Source organism: Rhinoderma darwinii, chromosome 10 (assembly GCF_050947455.1).
Source record: "Rhinoderma darwinii isolate aRhiDar2 chromosome 10, aRhiDar2.hap1, whole genome shotgun sequence".
NCBI lineage: Eukaryota > Metazoa > Chordata > Amphibia > Anura > Rhinodermatidae > Rhinoderma > Rhinoderma darwinii.
Genome location: NC_134696.1, coordinates 24,478,075 through 24,497,523, shown reverse-complemented (window position 1 = coordinate 24,497,523; position 19,449 = coordinate 24,478,075). Strand labels below are relative to the sequence as shown.

The window sequence follows — 19,449 nt, the reverse complement described above, 5'->3', positions numbered from 1 at the left end:
TGCGGAAATGCTCGAATGAGCGCTGTGCCGCTTCATTTCTGATCGGCTTTAATTGGAAAGCCGAGCGATCGGTGTACGGACTCTTTCTATTGAGCTGCTCCAAAGAAAGTCGATCAGAAACAAAATGGCACAGCCCACACAGGAGCACTTCTGCTGCTTCCTTTTTAGCGATCAGTGAGGGTCTCGGTGCTTGCACCCCTAGTGATCAAAACTTCTGACATGTCACTATGGCATGTCAAAAGTTTTTTAAAAGTTTAGTTACCCTTTAAATACCACCATACAGTGCTCTAATAAAACCAATATGCAAATAACAGCTCCATACATAAACAGCCACAACCATATGTACAGTGCTGTCCATGTGCAAACAATAAGGGCATGGCCAGACGTGGCAGAATTCTGCCGACACTGTCCGCATCAATGCCGCACATAATCTGCGTTGCAGATTCCGTTGCGCCTTTGCAGTAAAATGCTGCGGATTAGTCGTTGCGTATTCAGGTGAAGATCACACCCTGCTCTCTTTTAAAACATTCCATCTCAGTCTGGCTATAGACCTCGAAACACATAGGTCCAGCCAGAATGATGAAATATCCTGTTCGCGAAAGCAATCCGCAACACACATAACATCTGCGGATTTCATTGCGTAATTTTGCAACTCCATTGAAGTCAATGGAGAAATTACGCCAGAAGTATGCATCAAGTCCGCAACAGCCAGTGTATGCTGCGGACACCAAATTCCGTAACGCAGCCTATGGTCCGCAGCGGAGTTGTCCGCAACGTCTGCATGAAGATAACTAAAAAGGTGTGGAAACCAATGGACAGACTGTCTGCTGCGGATTTCCACAGCAATTCCGCCACGTGTGAACATGCCCTAAGAGTATGTTCACACGCACAAGTAAAAACAGCTGAAAATTACGGAGCTGTATTCAGATTTTCAGCCGTTTTTGAAGCAGAAAACGTTTTTTGAAGCTTTTTTTTTTTATAGATGTTTTTGGAGCTGTTTTACAATTGACTCTAAAAAACTGCTCCAAAAACGGCTCAAGAAGTGACATGCTCCTTTTTACGCAGCGTTTTTTTACGCGCCTTCTTCACAGAGACGCGCTCATCAAGTGTCACCAGGAGTTATCATCTTGGTATATTCTGACATTAGTCAGACATGAAGTCTCTAAAGAGGAGCAAATTAAATTTGACTAAGCTTCATTAATAGAATTCAATTAGCTTATTGATGAAATAATGTTATGGAATCCCTATGACCTGACCAGCTTGTTTTATAATTGCCATTTGTACAGGGAATAAAAATATGACAGAATAATAGAATGCGCTGTTATATTATTATATTGTTAAGTGCGGCCGTGGTCGTAAAAATAATATATAACTCTCTGGGCTTACCTGCTATTTATTTTAGCTATTACCATGACTGCGGCTTGGATTCATTGACTATATTGGACTCTATCGGAGTCAGAAAATTACCAACTGTCTCTTTTTAGATCAAGTCAGGCTTCTGCCTATGTCCCTCCCCTATGCTTTACACTGCTGCCCTGCTTGTTTCTGCTGGCTGATATGTGTATGCATAAGCTGACTGTATACATTCTATAACCCCATCAGGCAACCAGAATATGAAATGTTGATTCAAAGTATTCTTCCCAATGACCTTTGGATAGTCAATTATATCGAGTCTTATCTTATTCGAGCAAAGGGGCATTTTCCTCAACCTCCAGAAGTCTGGATTCCCCAATCATTGCCTGCAGGCTCTGTGTAAATATTCAGAATCCTCCTCAGCCCCTTAAAAAAAAGTCTGCCTGGAGTTATACAGTTAACAGGGAGGAGGGGGTGTGCAAAATAGTAGGTACAGCAACTGATATGGGGCCCAGCAGCTGCGGGGGTCCACTATAGTTTAAAAGGTATGTCCACCTTTGCTGCCAATTTTTGTTTACTGCTCCAATGCATCTAAAATAAAAAAGGAAGAGATTTTTTTTACTTAATCTTGATTAAAAATCTCCTACCATTGTGAGTATACAGCTCCTGTGCAGACCTATGTGTCTACATGGTAACAGAATATAAAAAAACCCTGTGTAGTCTGATGCTGCAGTCATAGTGTCCCCCACTTCTTGTTACCCTATGTTCATTAGGTTAGCAAAAAGTAGGGGTTAGATGAAAGGGAGTATGACTGCAGGATTAGACTACACAGGGTTTGTTTGTAGTCTGTAACCATGGAAACACAAAGGTCTGCATAGAAGCTGTATACATAAAATGGTAGGAGATTTTTAATGAAGGCTATGTGAAAAGTTGCTTTTTTTTTCATTTTAGATGCATTGGAACATAATTTGTTGCAAAGGTGGGCATATCCTTTAAACTAATAATTGATTTGGGTTTTTTTTAATTAGTGTATTGTTCTTTTTGTGATTTTTTTTTTCAGAATTTTCCATAGGTATTAGAGGGCAAAATATGAACTTCTCTCCTCCTCGCCTTCTATTCTATCTTGTCCTTCCCTGCCCGATAATCACTGTACAGTGATATATTATACACCTCGATTTGCAGCAAGATATGTTGTGGGATGTTTTTCATGTAGAGCACTTCTAAACATGATGATAACTAAGAGATTAAGAGATTTTTTTTCTTAATTGGGCTCTTTGAAGAAATGCATCTGACACAGCCGAGATACCATTTCTTAAATTGACAATATTTTTCTGTAAGAGATGAAGATTATCTGCAGAAAGCTGCAAAAACAACAGAGATTGGCAACGTGCCTGGGTCCTTTGAATGTTTTTCATGTCCTGGACTAAAAATATCTTTCACTTGTAGGGATTGTGGTTTATAAACCTTGGGATTATTTAACATAACTCGAGGAAATGAACTCTTGGCATATGAGCTCTAGATCTTGCAGTACTAATACTATGTATTCTTTCCTCCACATCCTACAGTGCATGGCAAGTTTTAAAGTAAAATTCAGTATAAAGATGTGTCTGTGCTCTATTATACGGTATTTCCCTCTATATATATATATATATATATATATATATATATATATATATATATATATTATACATACATATATATATATATATATACATACACACATATATATATATATTCTATAAAATATAATTTTTTGCAGGGCCGGATTAGAGACGCAACTGGGGCAATTGCACATTGCACTATGGTGCCTATTATGTGTTCACAACATGGCACTTTATGGCAATTGTATATAAGCACTGTGTGTACTGTTATTTTGCACTTTATGGTGGGTGGTATTATTTAGGTACTCCATGGTGCTCATATTGGTGAAGTATTATGGCAGTATTACATTACATCTTGGCCTCACTCCATGGCAGGAGGACCGCCACACACTTGCCCGGGGGCCTCCACAGACCTTGATCTGACATTAAATTGTTTAAAGTTCTCCAGCCATTTCTCAATTATATCATGAGTTGAGTTGGAAGAAGAAAAAGAAATGTGCCAAATATACATAGTGCGCCATTTTCATATTTTTTTTTGCAATTTGTGTATTTTACTATTGATAAATCTCCTTCGGTGTTATAAATGTTTTCCTATAGGACTGAAGGTCCTTCTGCATTGTTTTAATGTTTTCCGGCCCCATGAAGCCTTTTACAAAAAGTTGACAAAGGTCTAAAATAACAAAAGGAGTAATACTCACCTTACTAATCCCCTGCGATGCTCATGCCGACACTACCCTGGTCCCCTGCCGGTCTTTGATTACCTTTCAATGTCACTGCTGCGACCAGTGATTGACTACAGTGGTCACATATACAGGTGACGCGTGATGGGTGAAGCTGGATTAACAAAGACCAGCAGAGAATCAGGGATCTGTCATACAATTTGGGCATTGCAAAGTTTTAGTGCTTTATGGGATTAACTCAATCAGCCCTATTATTATATTCTGGACAACCCCTTTAAGTAACATAAATATGAAGTCATAAATATGAAGTGGTAAATAATGTATTGACTTACCTGTGCTTCAACTAAAAGTTGTCTCATAATGATCATAGACTTCTTCAAAGACTCTTTCTCAGCCGGATGGAAGATGTCTTCATTATCTTCTAGAGCTGACGGCTTGGCCACAATAAAATGTGATATTTGATCATTCAAGGTATGAAGTGACTTCACAGCTGAAAAGAAAAAAAAATACAATGGTTGTCTTATTCATTGAACCAATGCCACCACCTTCCTCCTATCCTGCTCATCAGACTGTAACTTATGCCAGGTGTTAAGGATCTGCCAGGCACAGCTTCTGTATCCACGCCCATAGGTAATCAGTCTGCACCTGCTTCTATGTCTGTGAGACTGACTCCATCTTCCACCACTCAGGATGGCAGGCTTAGGAGTGGGAGAGCCTATCACAGCCTGGCCAGACGGAGCTAGCTCCCGCCCTCTGTCTATTTATACCTGCCTTTCCTGTTCCTCCTTGCTTGTGATTCTTCTCTGCTGGTTTCCTGGCCCTGCTGCAGCTTCTTGAACTACTTGTCCCTGCTTCGTATTGACCCTGGCTTACTGACTACTCTTCTGCTCTGCGTTTGGTACCTCCTACACTCCTGGTTTGACTCGGCTTGTTCACTACTCTCCTGCTCTACGTTTGGCACCTCGTACTCTCCTGGTTTGACTCGGCTTGTTTACTACTCTTGTTGCTCACGGTGTTGCCGTGGGCAACTGCCCCGTTTCCCTTTGTTCTGTGTTTCCTTGTCTGGTTGTCTGTCGTGCACTTATTGAGTGTAGGGACCGTCGCCCAGTTGTACCCTGTCGTCTAGGGCGGGTCGTTGAAAGTAGGCAGGGACTGAGTGGCGGGTAGATTAGGGCTCACTTGTCTGTTTCCCTATCCCGGTCATTACACCAGGATTGCTTGCTGTCCATAAATGTTCCTGTAAATTGTAGGATCAGAGGATTCTCGGGTGGGCCCTGGTTCTTATGTGGTAAGGTGACCCTGCCACAACAAGGCCCATGAGATCTGGCAAAGGAAAAAGCTGATGTTCACGGTGGAACTGACCAAAGCTATTAAAAGTGAATATGCACTTGCCCTCATTAGTTGTGTGGCCCGGGGCTTGCATTTGAAATATCTGGGCCCCATACAATAAAATGGATTGGGCTCCTTGGGCTATCTCCCACATCTACGGTATTCTATCTGTTAACCCATTACAAACCTTAGGGGGGGGATTGAGGGAAGATATTTTGGGGAGGGAGATATAGTCACGATTACCGCAGCACAAGTGCTGGGGTAATCGAGACTATATACATTGGGACGTCATCCCAACCCCTTTGCACCCCACCGTCAACATAGGCGTGCATCTCATATACATCCTTTCTTTGGGGAGGGAGATCACATGGTCATTATGAAGTATATTCTGTGGGCCCCTGTCAGAGGAAAGGAATAGGGACATATGAACTCTATGAGTGTTTTCAGAGTCATGCCATACATTTAGTGGGTCCTTTGGGAGCTAAACAGAAGACTAATTGGATGGGCCCTATGTTTTTATGTTATTGCCTATTAAATGAGGCCCGTTCATATAGTAAGTATATTTGTGTGAGTCCCATGTAGTGTCAAAGGGCAGCTGAAAGCTAAGTGTGGGCCCTTTTTAACTCATCACTGATCAACCAAGGCCTCTATCTACATTATCATCTGTACTGCCTTGATAATGACCCTGGATGGGCCCAAGCTATCTGTCCAACATTGAGATTCACTAGATTTTTTTTTTAATAGCCTATTCATATTCATCTTCTAGCAAGTATTATGGTTTGAAAAATATGGATAAATGAGAGTTATCTGTCTCCTTTCTCTGTAATTGCACTATGTATTGTGAAGTCATAACTTGGCATGTACCACCAAACATGGAAATGCGACCTCTAGCACATTCCAGAAGCTTCCACAAAACACCAGCACCCATCAACAGACACCAGCTCACTGCAGAACCCTTCAGTAGATCCCAGCTGACCCAAACCCCTTCAACAGACTTCAACGCACCCCGGTACCCGTCAGTAGACCTCAACTCACTCCAGCAACTTTCAGTAGACCCCAGCTGACCCAAACCCCCTTCAACAGACCTCAACACACCTCAGTAGCCTTCAGCAAACCCCTTCAGTGTCCTGTACCTGTTCTACATGACCCAGCACACAGACTCTGTAGACAGATCTGCTCAGGTCTGACTGCAGCTGAGAACATATACCGGAACCTCCCCACTTGCTTACTTTGATCACATTAGAGACTCTCCCCTGCCGAGTCTATAATATATAGACTTGGCAGGGAGCAGTCTGCAACGTCGGTAAGAGTCTTGGAGCAAGGGAACAACTAAAGGAGATGCAGAGATTGTGGTCGCACCTGGCCCTGGAGCCTGGGGGCCCAAAAGGTCCTTCTTCTCAACATAAGGAGACCAGTAGAATGGATGACATGTGATAGTACGGGGGTCTCGGTTACAGATTTTCCATTTGGCCAAGGAGTTTGAAGTAATGTCTTAAAGTTCCCTTCTATTAGTAGGTAAGTTCAAACTTTTGACTAGTACTGTATATACTGTGTATGTTACATTACAAATAGCTTTATATGTACAGTAACTTGGGCTTTATATTAGATTAACCTTATCGACCATATGATTTGGAACAGAAAGTGCTAATGCAATGTTTATAGTGAGCAAACATGGCGGTAATGATCAACTGTTCTCAGGTATGGAGAAGACACTTGATCATCTCCCACATCTGTCTTTAGCATTAAAATCCACTGACCTGAGCCTGCCCCTTTAATAAGTCACCTCACTGTTATAATGAACGAGCCCCTGTCCCTGTATAAAGACCGGTCTCTCTGCACAATACTTCTGCAGCCACTGCAGTGAGAGGAGGATCTTGTGCACCATCTGAAGGATAAAACCGGCAATTTAACTCGATTTACATAAAGCTGTGCTTTTTCATTTCTGCCTGACTCCACTGACCCCTATTTATAATGCAAGAACAGAAGTCTGCAGATGCAGTAAAAATGTAAGGACTGAAATTATATTTTGTTAGAATAGTCTCTCGTGCTGCGCACTTGATGTTTTACAATGGAGTACAAAGAAAACCGTCCCTTTCTATTTGTATTTATGTTCGGGCCTTGATTGACTAAGTTTCTATTCTACAAAAGGGTTAATAAAGATACGACACTTAGAAAGCTTTTACCCAGTGCTTAAAGAGTGACTGAACTTTCATCAAACTTTTGATATATCATAGAGACATGTCAAAAGTTTGGATCGGTGCGGGACCGGCTGCTGAAACCCCCACCGTTGCAGAAATGACGGTGCAGAAGCGCTCAGCTGACCGTTTTGCATCTTCAGCTGTGATCAGCGCTCCCAGTTAGGCGGAAGACGTCTCACATAGATGTTCTATATCCCTTGAAGTGGAACTCTGCAGTTTGTGGAACGTGGAGGTGTGGGCACGTTGCGCTCGCCGGGCCAACGAGAGTTTGCAAGTAAGTAAGTGCTGTTGGGTGTATGACTGTGGTGAGGGTAGGAGGTGGCTGTCAGTGTCCGTGTCACAAGTAGTCACACAGCAGAGCGGAACAGGCCAGAGACATTGTGACATAAATGGAGTTTGAGTGACTGAGGCTCGTGGTAGTTTAAGGAGCGCCGCATGACCTGAGAGACAGACTGACGGAGCATAAATGCTGCGTTCCTGAGTTGGAGTCGCAAAGAGTAGGCTGTGACTGATTGGCTTCAGAGGGCCACCACCGCAAGTAAGAGAATGGCAGACACCTGAGAAGGCATCGTACAGTGTGAGAGAACCTTTCTATCCTTACCTACGCCGCCTGTGCGAAAGAAGGCTGACGATCCGCTGCCAGATACTGTGGACAGCATTTAAAGGGGAAGCCACCACAGCCCACCACTGTAAATAGTTGACCATAACTAAGATTTGTGCACATTGTGGAACCAGCAAGAGTATTTTGTATTATGTGAAAAACCGGCACCAATCTGCCATCCGCCACGTACATTGTATATAAGTTTGCAACTTTCAAGTTTGGTGTGAGAGACTATATCCGTACTCTTGTTGAACTGGGTAAATATTTGAAACTATCAAGATTGCATTTCCTGAGTAATAAGTAAAAGTTTAAGATACCGAATGGGAACTACGTGTCCGCCTGCCATTCTTCCACACCATCAAAGTTCCTGCGGATGGAATGTCACTGCCCCGCCACCTCCCCGTTACACTCGGTGCCCCGCCACCTCCCCGTTACAGTCGGTGCCCCGTTTGTTTGATACAGAGCTTCAAATCCTCTACAAAGACCTTATAACTTCCAGCAAAGATTATCCCATTATATAATGACATATCGATGGTTCCCATGGTAACCTAATTCGTCCTTCTGAGGCGGTTTATAAACCGTAGCTTTAGACATAGAAAGCAAATTCATTACAGTGAATGCCGCCTTTGTGATTTCAAGTGTACATATTTCTTCATCACAGTTTCTTGGCTTATTGTTTTTTTTTATCTGAGCCCGTCGTCCTCTCCATCTCTGTGTTTACCAGCCACAATATGTACAGTAAATGAGACATAAATGCTCTAACCCATTCTATCGCCCTAAACCACAATATGAGTACTTTGACGCTTAGTGGTCCTTTATTATGGCTGGATTTTATGAGTCAGAAAGGCATTTACAAATAAGGATAAGCGAGGAAAGAAGCAAAAATTGCATGTCGGTAATTACCGTGCCAGTCCGAGGCATTATTTATACACAGTTATGTCGCTGGCAGAGCTAGACAAATTTGAGCAATACTTCATTTTAGAGGGAGCGGATGCAGAGGAGCAGTCACGTTGGGGTTTTATGTCTATACTGGCAGTACTTTATAGGACGTTGTTATTTGTCTGGAGGAATATATGGCCATAAATAATACTAAGGTATATGAACTCAGCATGCACACAATTTATAAATGTAGATTATATAGCTAGGACCCGCTGCCATCCGGATACTATTAAACTGCTGAATAGAAAGCTCAATCAAGGATAAAACAAAGAACATTCTCTGCTTCTATTCAGTATATGGTGTTTAAAAAGTTTACATCTAAATCACCGTTTCTTTCTCCATAAAAGAATATTGCCTTGCGGTGTTGTATCCATTCCCCACATAATCTTATGAACTCCCTCGCTGTGTCTTATAATAAACAACTGTTATCACAATAGCGAGAATTTTCATTTTATCCTTTTTGGACTTCCATTCTGTTATTGAAGTTCTCTATTGTAATTCAGTTAGTTGGTTTCTTTATTTCTTATGTGATATTTAAAGGGGTTTTCTTTGAAAAAAAAAATATGGATGCTTCTTAAGATCTCAGGGGTCAAATCCTCATAGATCACATTTTGAAGGGCTTTCCCAGAGAACCCTATCAAAGGGGTTGTGCTATGAGAGAAAACCCTTTTCTGTTTGATCTTGGCACCACTTTTGAGGAGCAAGCCTTTGGCCACCTTGCCGATAAATGAACGAGCATGATGAGGTTGGCTACAATGGCTTCTACAGTCCACAAATCTTAATGTGATAAACCCCCATTCACCATTAACCACAGCTTATAAATTTAAAAGGTTTGTCTCACCACGACAAACCCTTTTCTTGTGACCTATTAGGACATTTGGGCATCATAGAAGGTGTCCCCAACTTGGAGCTTCCTCTATTATCCTTAGCAGAGAATGACTAACAAAACCAGCGCTCGCTCTGACATACCTAGCACATCATTGTATTATATGGTCGGCCATTCATTTTATTTGATGTTATAGGGGAAATGTATGGCTAGCAGTAGGTTCAGCTTTTTAAAACGGGGCCAAAAGTTTTAGCAGTCCATAGGTGTTATGTAAGGAATCAAAAAGGCCCCAGATTAGTCTCAAGATATAATGTTCTTGACCATGAGAATGATACTGTTCATTAGTTCGCCATTGACACAAGAATAAACACCATTTCTCTGTTCCATTGTACCCTCTCCAGACTCTATTCTTTTTACTTCTGTTGTTTCTAAAGAGGATTTTACAAGGTTTACTTATCTGGGTTACGTTACTCAATGGAGGCATGAAAGCCCCTATTACATCGGCCGATTTTGGCAAATCAACAAGACGGTCGTAGATCGGCACTCGTTTGCTCCTGTCACAAGGAGTTATGCATGAGGGCGAGCGGTCGTTACTCCGATCGCTCATCTCCATACATTATTATCATGTCGGGAAAGCGACTCCCTGTTTACACAGTGAGACGAGCTGCCGACAACGATAGTATTTTACTTTTTTAGAATGATACGATCAGCTGATGAACAAGCGCTTGCCCGTTCATCTGCTAATCGATGATCGCTACAATTATCGGCAACAATTGTTTGCCCGATAATCGCCCAGTGTATAACCCCCTTAAGCCGCAGTCAGTTGGCTAGACCAGGGAGTGGTGTCCAAGGAAACTCGCCGTTCTTCACCGTTAGGGTACGTCCACGCGTAGCAGATTTGCAGCAGAAAATGTCCATAGTAAATCCCCAGAAAGCCACAAGGAAATCTCCAGCTGCAAATTTTGGTGCCAATTTCCCTGCGAACAGCTGAAAGTAAAAAAAAAAAAAAAAAAAAAAATCACTATACTCACCTTCCCTGGCGCTCCCATGGCCACCCTGAAAGCACAGCTGGAACAAAGTGAGGTGAGTAACAATCTGAAGCTATCATTCTCCAGTATATATTGCATTCAGCATATTCTGATAACGTGAAGATTCTCATACTTTCTGATATAATTTATGTTGATTGCTAATAAATAATATGAGAAAAATGAACTTTCTTCAGATATCAGTGCGGAGGATAAGGGAGGTGGCATAGGTTTTAGTATTCAAGGACATCGAAGAGAAAGGTCAGTGATAATTACAGACAGCCTGGAGAACATAAAACACAGTCCTAGAATAGCAGTGATCCCAGTAATAATCATTCTTAGTTATATTTTTGTTCATTAGATTGGCTGAGTGCCAGTGTTCTGTGGCAACCTTGACTTTATCAATGGCCTGAAGGTCTGCTAATGCATGGTAGAAAACTGGCATTGCTTCAGATGTGAAGAGCTTAGGTGGTAGCCCTCCCCTTGGTAAATGTAATAATATTATAGTCAAAGCCACTTCAGGACACAGGGCAAAAGCAGCAACGAAAGGTGGGGCTTATCGGGCATGTGCCCTGGTGCAAGGTGCCATGAAGGGGGCAACAAACCACTCTGCTTTGGTCAGTGTATTTAGATACAGGGCTAGGGCAGCCAACTGAATCTTAGCCACAGGTGGAACCTCTTGGCAAAAGAGCACTCCATGTTCAGGCTACAGTTATTTGGTCTTCAACCGATGGCTCTCCACCTGCCATAGGTCACATCACTGGTTGTTCGGCCATATATGAAACATCCAGAATAGCCTATCTCTTTGCTTGGAATATACCTACATACATTTAAAGAGATATGTCCACAATTTAACAGTACACTGATGGATATAATCAACAGAAAAATTTGAGTAAGTAATATCTACAAATTTGCAGGCTTCAGAGCTAAAATCAACCAGCATCCCCTGCTGGTTCAGTGAATTGATAGTGTTGGCCCTAAAGATTTACATTCTGGGAAGTGAAATCTTTATACAGGTGCGTACATAGAGAAAAGGGGCCTCATAGCAGGGATAAAAACATACCCTCCCTTTATAGTGGTGGTAATGCTAACCAGCATAGAAGGACTTGTTTGCCCTGCCCAGCCCCTATCCATGACTCCTGTGCCAATCTCTCCCTCCCTTGTTTGCTAATATTACAGTCCCTGTCCTTCACAGGTTGTCACCACCCAAAAACTAAGGGGATTGGGCAAACCTTGACCGGGTCCTCTCTCCAGGGGCCCCATAGCAACTGCCTCTATGTTATGTACACCATTGTCTGTACAGTAATTTAATGCCGTAAAAATGAACTGTCCCACTGCATTATGGTAGCTCAGCTCTATTGTTAGGGGGTGTGTCTAAAGACAAGGTTGCTGACTGCTTCCCATAATATCCAGCAGAATTATGAATACAGCTCTTGTCTCCAATACTGACTATAACTCAGGATCAGAACAAGATAAGTAATGTCATGTATCAACAATGTTATTCAATATTTTACATAGATAATATCTATATGTAAATGGTGAAATTGTGGACATACCCTTTAAATGCTCTGATTATGTAATTATGAGTCAGTCGGTACGGTTTACCGGTTTTCTTTTATGGAAGGAGCTCAATAAGGAGCCCGTCTCTTTTTCAGAATTGTCTGGTATAACAAGTTCTGAGTAAATATTTGACTCTTTGATTATCTTCGCTCTAACATTTTGTAAACAGTTCTTTCCTTTGGCTTGAGAAGATGTCTTCAAAAGGCAAATTTATGACTGAACTAAGACGGTGAAGTCATGAAAATCCATCAGAACCCGCCACTTGTAAGACTTGTTAAACAGTCGCACTCACCACCCGTTATGTCTCATATAACTTATCTCACGTCACGTCTTATTTAGCAAATATCATTCTTGGTGTTCAGATCAAAGTTTCCGATGGGAAATGAAAATGAACAAAAAAAAATTTGTATTATTATATCTGATGACGATATTAGTAGTAGGAATAATATAAGTACTGAAAAAATATTATAATCAATACAAACAAAACGCGACAAATCAGATGGCCAACAAAGGGATCTATCATTGGTTGCGGTCTATTCTAATTGTTATGTAGTATATGATATCCGGAGCCGGACTGGGACATAAAATCAGAACTGGCATTTTAAAGCATAGAGGCCCACCTACTGTCCATGAAATATGTTTGTGGGCCTGCTGTTCAGATACTAAAAAAAAATGATGCATTGTTTCTGATGCTCCTTGAAATGTTGCCTTCCTTTTGTTCTATTCAGATATTTCATAAATCAATAAATCCCACAAAACCGTTAAATGGGAGCAGCATGTGATGGGCTGAATGTACACGCCGGTCACAATCTCATACAGGAACGGTGTCTGATTATCCCTTAGAAAATGTTTGAGAAGCACAGAAGAAAGACGGCAGGAATGGAGACCTACTGGAGATGGTGACAATACCCTGAAATAGACTCTCTATACACACGAACAATGCAGTGATAAATAGTGTACACATGAATCATGTAATCATGTATACTGTACACATAAATAATACCAATATATACTGTACACATAAATAACACCAATATATACACTGTACACATAAATAACACCATTATATACTGTACACATAAATAACACCAATATATACTGTACACATAAATAACACCAATATATACTGTACACATAAATAATACCAATATATACTGTACACATAAATAACACCAATATATACTGTATACATAAATAACACCAATATATACTGTACACATAAATAACACCAATATATACTGTACACATAAATAACACCAATATATACTGTACACATAAATAACACCAATATATACTGTACACATAAATAACACCAATATATACTGTACACATAAATAACACCAATATATACTGTACACATAAATAACACCAATATATACTGTACACATAAATAATACCAATATATACTGTACACATAAATAATACCAATATATACTGTACACATAAATAACACCAATATATACTGTATACATAAATAACACCAATATATACTGTATACATAAATAACACCAATATATACACTGTACACATAAATAACACCAATATATACTGTACACATAAATAACACCAATATATACTGTACATATAAATAACACCAATATATACTGTACACATAAATAACACCAATATATACTGTACACATAAATAACACCAATATATACTGTACACATAAATAACACCAATATATACTGTGCACATAAATAACACCAATATATACTGTACATATAAATAACACCAATATATACTGTACACATAAATAACACCAATATATACTGTACACATAAATAACACCAATATATACTGTACACATAAATAACACCAATATATACACTGTACACATAAATAACACCAATATATACTGTACACATAAATAACACCAATATATACTGTACATATAAATAACACCAATATATACTGCACACATAAATAACACCAATATATACTGTACACATAAATAACACCAATATATACTGTACACATAAATAATACCAATATATACTGTATACATAAATAACACCAATATATACTGTACACATAAATAACACCAATATATACTGTACACATAAATAACACCAATATATACTGTACACATAAATAATACCAATATATACTGTACACATAAATAACACCAATATATACTGTACACATAAATAACACCAATATATACTGCACACATAAATAACACCAATATATACTGTACACATAAATAATACCAATATATACTGTACACATAAATAACACCAATATATACTGTATACATAAATAATACCAATATATACACTGTACACATAAATAACACCAATATATACTGTACACATAAATAACACCAATATATACTGTACACATAAATAACACCAATATATACTGTACACATAAATAACACCAATATATACTGTATACATAAATAACACCAATATATACACTGTACACATAAATAACACCAATATATACTGTATACATAAATAACACCAATATATACTGTACATATAAATAACACCAATATATACTGTACACATAAATAACACCAATATATACACTGTACACATAAATAACACCAATATATACTGTACACATAAATAATACCAATATATATTGTACACATAAATAACACCAATATATACTGTACACATAAATACCAATATATACTGTACACATAAATAACACCAATATATACTGTATACATAAATAACACCAATATATACTGTACACATAAATAACACCAATATATACTGTACACATAAATAATACCAATATATACTGTACACATAAATAACACCAATATATACTGTATACATAAATAACACCAATATATACTGCACACATAAATAACATCAATATATACTGTACACATAAATAATACCAATATATACACTGTACACAAAAATAACACCAATATATACTGCACACATAAATAACACCAATATATACACTGTACACATAAATAACACCAATATATACACTGTACACATAAATAACACCAATATATACTGCACACATAAATAATACCAATATATACACTGTACACATAAATAACACCAATATATACTGTATACATAAATAACACCAATATATACTGTACACATAAATAATACCAATATATACTGTACACATAAATAACACCAATATATACTGTACACATAAATAATACCAATATATACTGTACACATAAATAACACCAATATATACACTGCACACATAAATAACACCAATATATACACTGCACACATAAATAACACCAATATATACTGTATACATAAATAACACCAATATATACTGTACACATAAATAATACCAATATATACTGTACACATAAATAACACCAATATATACTGTACACATAAATAATACCAATATATACTGTACACATAAATAACACCAATATATACACTGCACACATAAATAACACCAATATATACTGTACACATAAATAATACCAATATATACACTGTACACATAAATAACACCAATATATACACTGTACACATAAATAACACCAATATATACTGTACACATAAATAACACCAATATATACTGTACACATAAATAACACCAATATATACTGTACACATAAATAATACCAATATATACTGTACACATAAATAACACCAATATATACTGTACACATAAATAATACCAATATATACACTGTACACATAAATAACACCAATATATACACTGTACACATAAATAACACCAATATATACTGTACACATAAATAACACCAATATATACTGTACACATAAATAACACCAATATATACTGTACACATAAATAACACCAATATATACTGTATACATAAATAACACCAATATATACACTGTACACATAAATAACACCAATATATACTGTACACATAAATAACACCAATATATACTGTATACATAAATAACACCAATATATACTGTACATATAAATAACACCAATATATACTGTACACATAAATAACACCAATATATACACTGTACACATAAATAACACCAATATATACTGTACACATAAATAATACCAATATATACTGTACACATAAATAACACCAATATATACTGTACACATAAATAATACCAATATATACTGTACACATAAATAACACCAATATATACTGTATACATAAATAACACCAATATATACTGTACACATAAATAACACCAATATATACTGTACACATAAATAATACCAATATATACTGTACACATAAATAACACCAATATATACTGTATACATAAATAACACCAATATATACTGTACACATAAATAACACCAATATATACTGTACACATAAATAACACCAATATATACTGTACACATAAATAATACCAATATATACTGTACACATAAATAACACCAATATATACTGTACACATAAATAACACCAATATATACTGTACACATAAATAACACCAATATATACTGTACACATAAATAACACCAATATATACTGTACACATAAATAACACCAATATATACTGTACACATAAATAATACCAATATATACTGTACACATAAATAACACCAATATATACTGTACACATAAATAACACCAATATATACTGTACACATAAATAACACCAATATATACTGTACACATAAATAACACCAATATATACTGTACACATAAATAACACCAATATATACTGTACACATAAATAACACCAATATATACACTGTACACATAAATAACACCAATATATACTGTACACATAAATAACACCAATATATACTGTACACATAAATAACACCAATATATACTGTACACATAAATAATACCAATATATACTGTACACATAAATAACACCAATATATACTGTACACATAAATAATACCAATATATACACTGTACACATAAATAACACCAATATATACTGTACACATAAATAACACCAATATATACTGTACACATAAATAACACCAATATATACTGTACACATAAATAACACCAATATATACTGTACACATAAATAATACCAATATATACTGTACACATAAATAACACCAATATATACTGTACACATAAATAACACCAATATATACTGTACACATAAATAACACCAATATATACTGTATACATAAATAACACCAATATATACTGTACACATAAATAATACCAATATATACTGTACACATAAATAACACCAATATATACTGTACACATAAATAATACCAATATATACACTGTACACATAAATAACACCAATATATACACTGTACACATAAATAACACCAATATATACTGTACACATAAATAACACCAATATATACTGTACACATAAATAACACCAATATATACTGTACACATAAATAACACCAATATATACTGTATACATAAATAACACCAATATATACACTGTACACATAAATAACACCAATATATACTGTACACATAAATAACACCAATATATACTGTACACATAAATAACACCAATATATACTGTACACATAAATAACACCAATATATACTGTATACATAAATAACACCAATATATACACTGTACACATAAATAACACCAATATATACTGTATACATAAATAACACCAATATATACTGTACATATAAATAACACCAATATATACTGTACACATAAATAACACCAATATATACACTGTACACATAAATAACACCAATATATACTGTACACATAAATAATACCAATATATACTGTACACATAAATAACACCAATATATACTGTACACATAAATAATACCAATATTAACTGTACACATAAATAATACCAATATATACTGTACACATAAATAACACCAATATATACTGTACACATAAATAACACCAATATATACTGTATACATAAATAACACCAATATATACTGTACACATAAATAACACCAATATATACTGTACACATAAATAACACCAATATATACTGTATACATAAATAACACCAATATATACTGTACACATAAATAACACCAATATATACTGTACACATAAATAACACCAATATATACTGTACACATAAATAACACCAATATATACTGTACACATAAATAACACCAATATATACACTGTACACATAAATAATACCAATATATACTGTACACATAAATAACACCAATATATACTGTACACATAAATAACACCAATATATACTGTACACATAAATAACACCAATATATACTGTACACATAAATAACACCAATATATACACTGTACACATAAATATATACTGTACACATAAATAACACCAATATATACTGTATACATAAATAACACCAATATATACTGTATACATAAATAACACCAATATACACTGTACACATAAATAACACCAATATATACTGTACACATAAATAATACCAATATATACTGTACACATAAATAACACCAATATATACTGTACACATAAATAATACCAATATATACTGTACATATAAATAACACCAATATATACTGTACACATAAATAACACCAATATATACTGTACACATAAATAACACCAATATATACTGTACACATAAATAACACCAATATATACTGTACACATAAATAATACCAATATATACTGTACACATAAATAATACCAATATATACTGTACACATAAATAACACCAATATATACTGTACACATAAATAATACCAATATATACTGTACACATAAATAACACCAATATATACTGTATACATAAATAACACCAATATATACTGTACACATAAATAACACCAATATATACTGTACACATAAATAATACCAATATATACTGTACACATAAATAATACCAATATATACTGTATACATAAATAACACCAATATATACTGTACACATAAATAACACCAATATATACTGTACACATAAATAATACCAATATATACTGTACACATAAATAACACCAATATATACTGTACACATAAATAACACCAATATATACTGTATACATAAATAACACCAATATATACTGTACACATAAATAACACCAATATATACACTGCACACATAAATAACACCAAATATATACTGTATACATAAATAACACCAATATATACTGTACACATAAATAACACCAATATATACACTGTACACATAAATAACACCATTATATACTGTACACATAAATAACACCAATATATACACTGTACACATAAATAACACCATTATATACTGTACACATAAATAACACCAATATATACTGTACACATAAATAATACCAATATATACTGTACACATAAATAATACCAATATATACTGTACACATAAATAACACCAATATATACTGTACACATAAATAATACCAATATATACTGTACACATAAATAACACCAATATATACTGTACACATAAATAACACCAATATATACTGTACACATAAATAATACCAATATATACT

General features: G+C 36.0%; 1 protein-coding gene across 7 annotated transcripts in view; it reads right to left on the bottom strand.

Annotated features, from left to right (window-relative positions):
- Positions 1-19,449, bottom strand: part of KAZN (kazrin, periplakin interacting protein) — a 333,751-nt gene that overhangs the window by 242,960 nt on the left and 71,342 nt on the right. For 6 of the 7 annotated variants that reach the window (XR_012850831.1, XM_075839523.1, XM_075839524.1 and 3 more), the window contains exon 2: positions 3,967-4,124. Coding sequence is in view for 6 of the 7 variants with exons in the window: in XM_075839523.1 (XP_075695638.1) it covers positions 3,967-4,124 (158 nt within the window). In the remaining variant the exon portion in view is untranslated. Of the gene's footprint in view, positions 1-3,966; positions 4,125-6,720; positions 6,755-19,449 lie in introns of those variants that run through there. The other variant, XM_075839526.1, reaches the window with a different exon arrangement.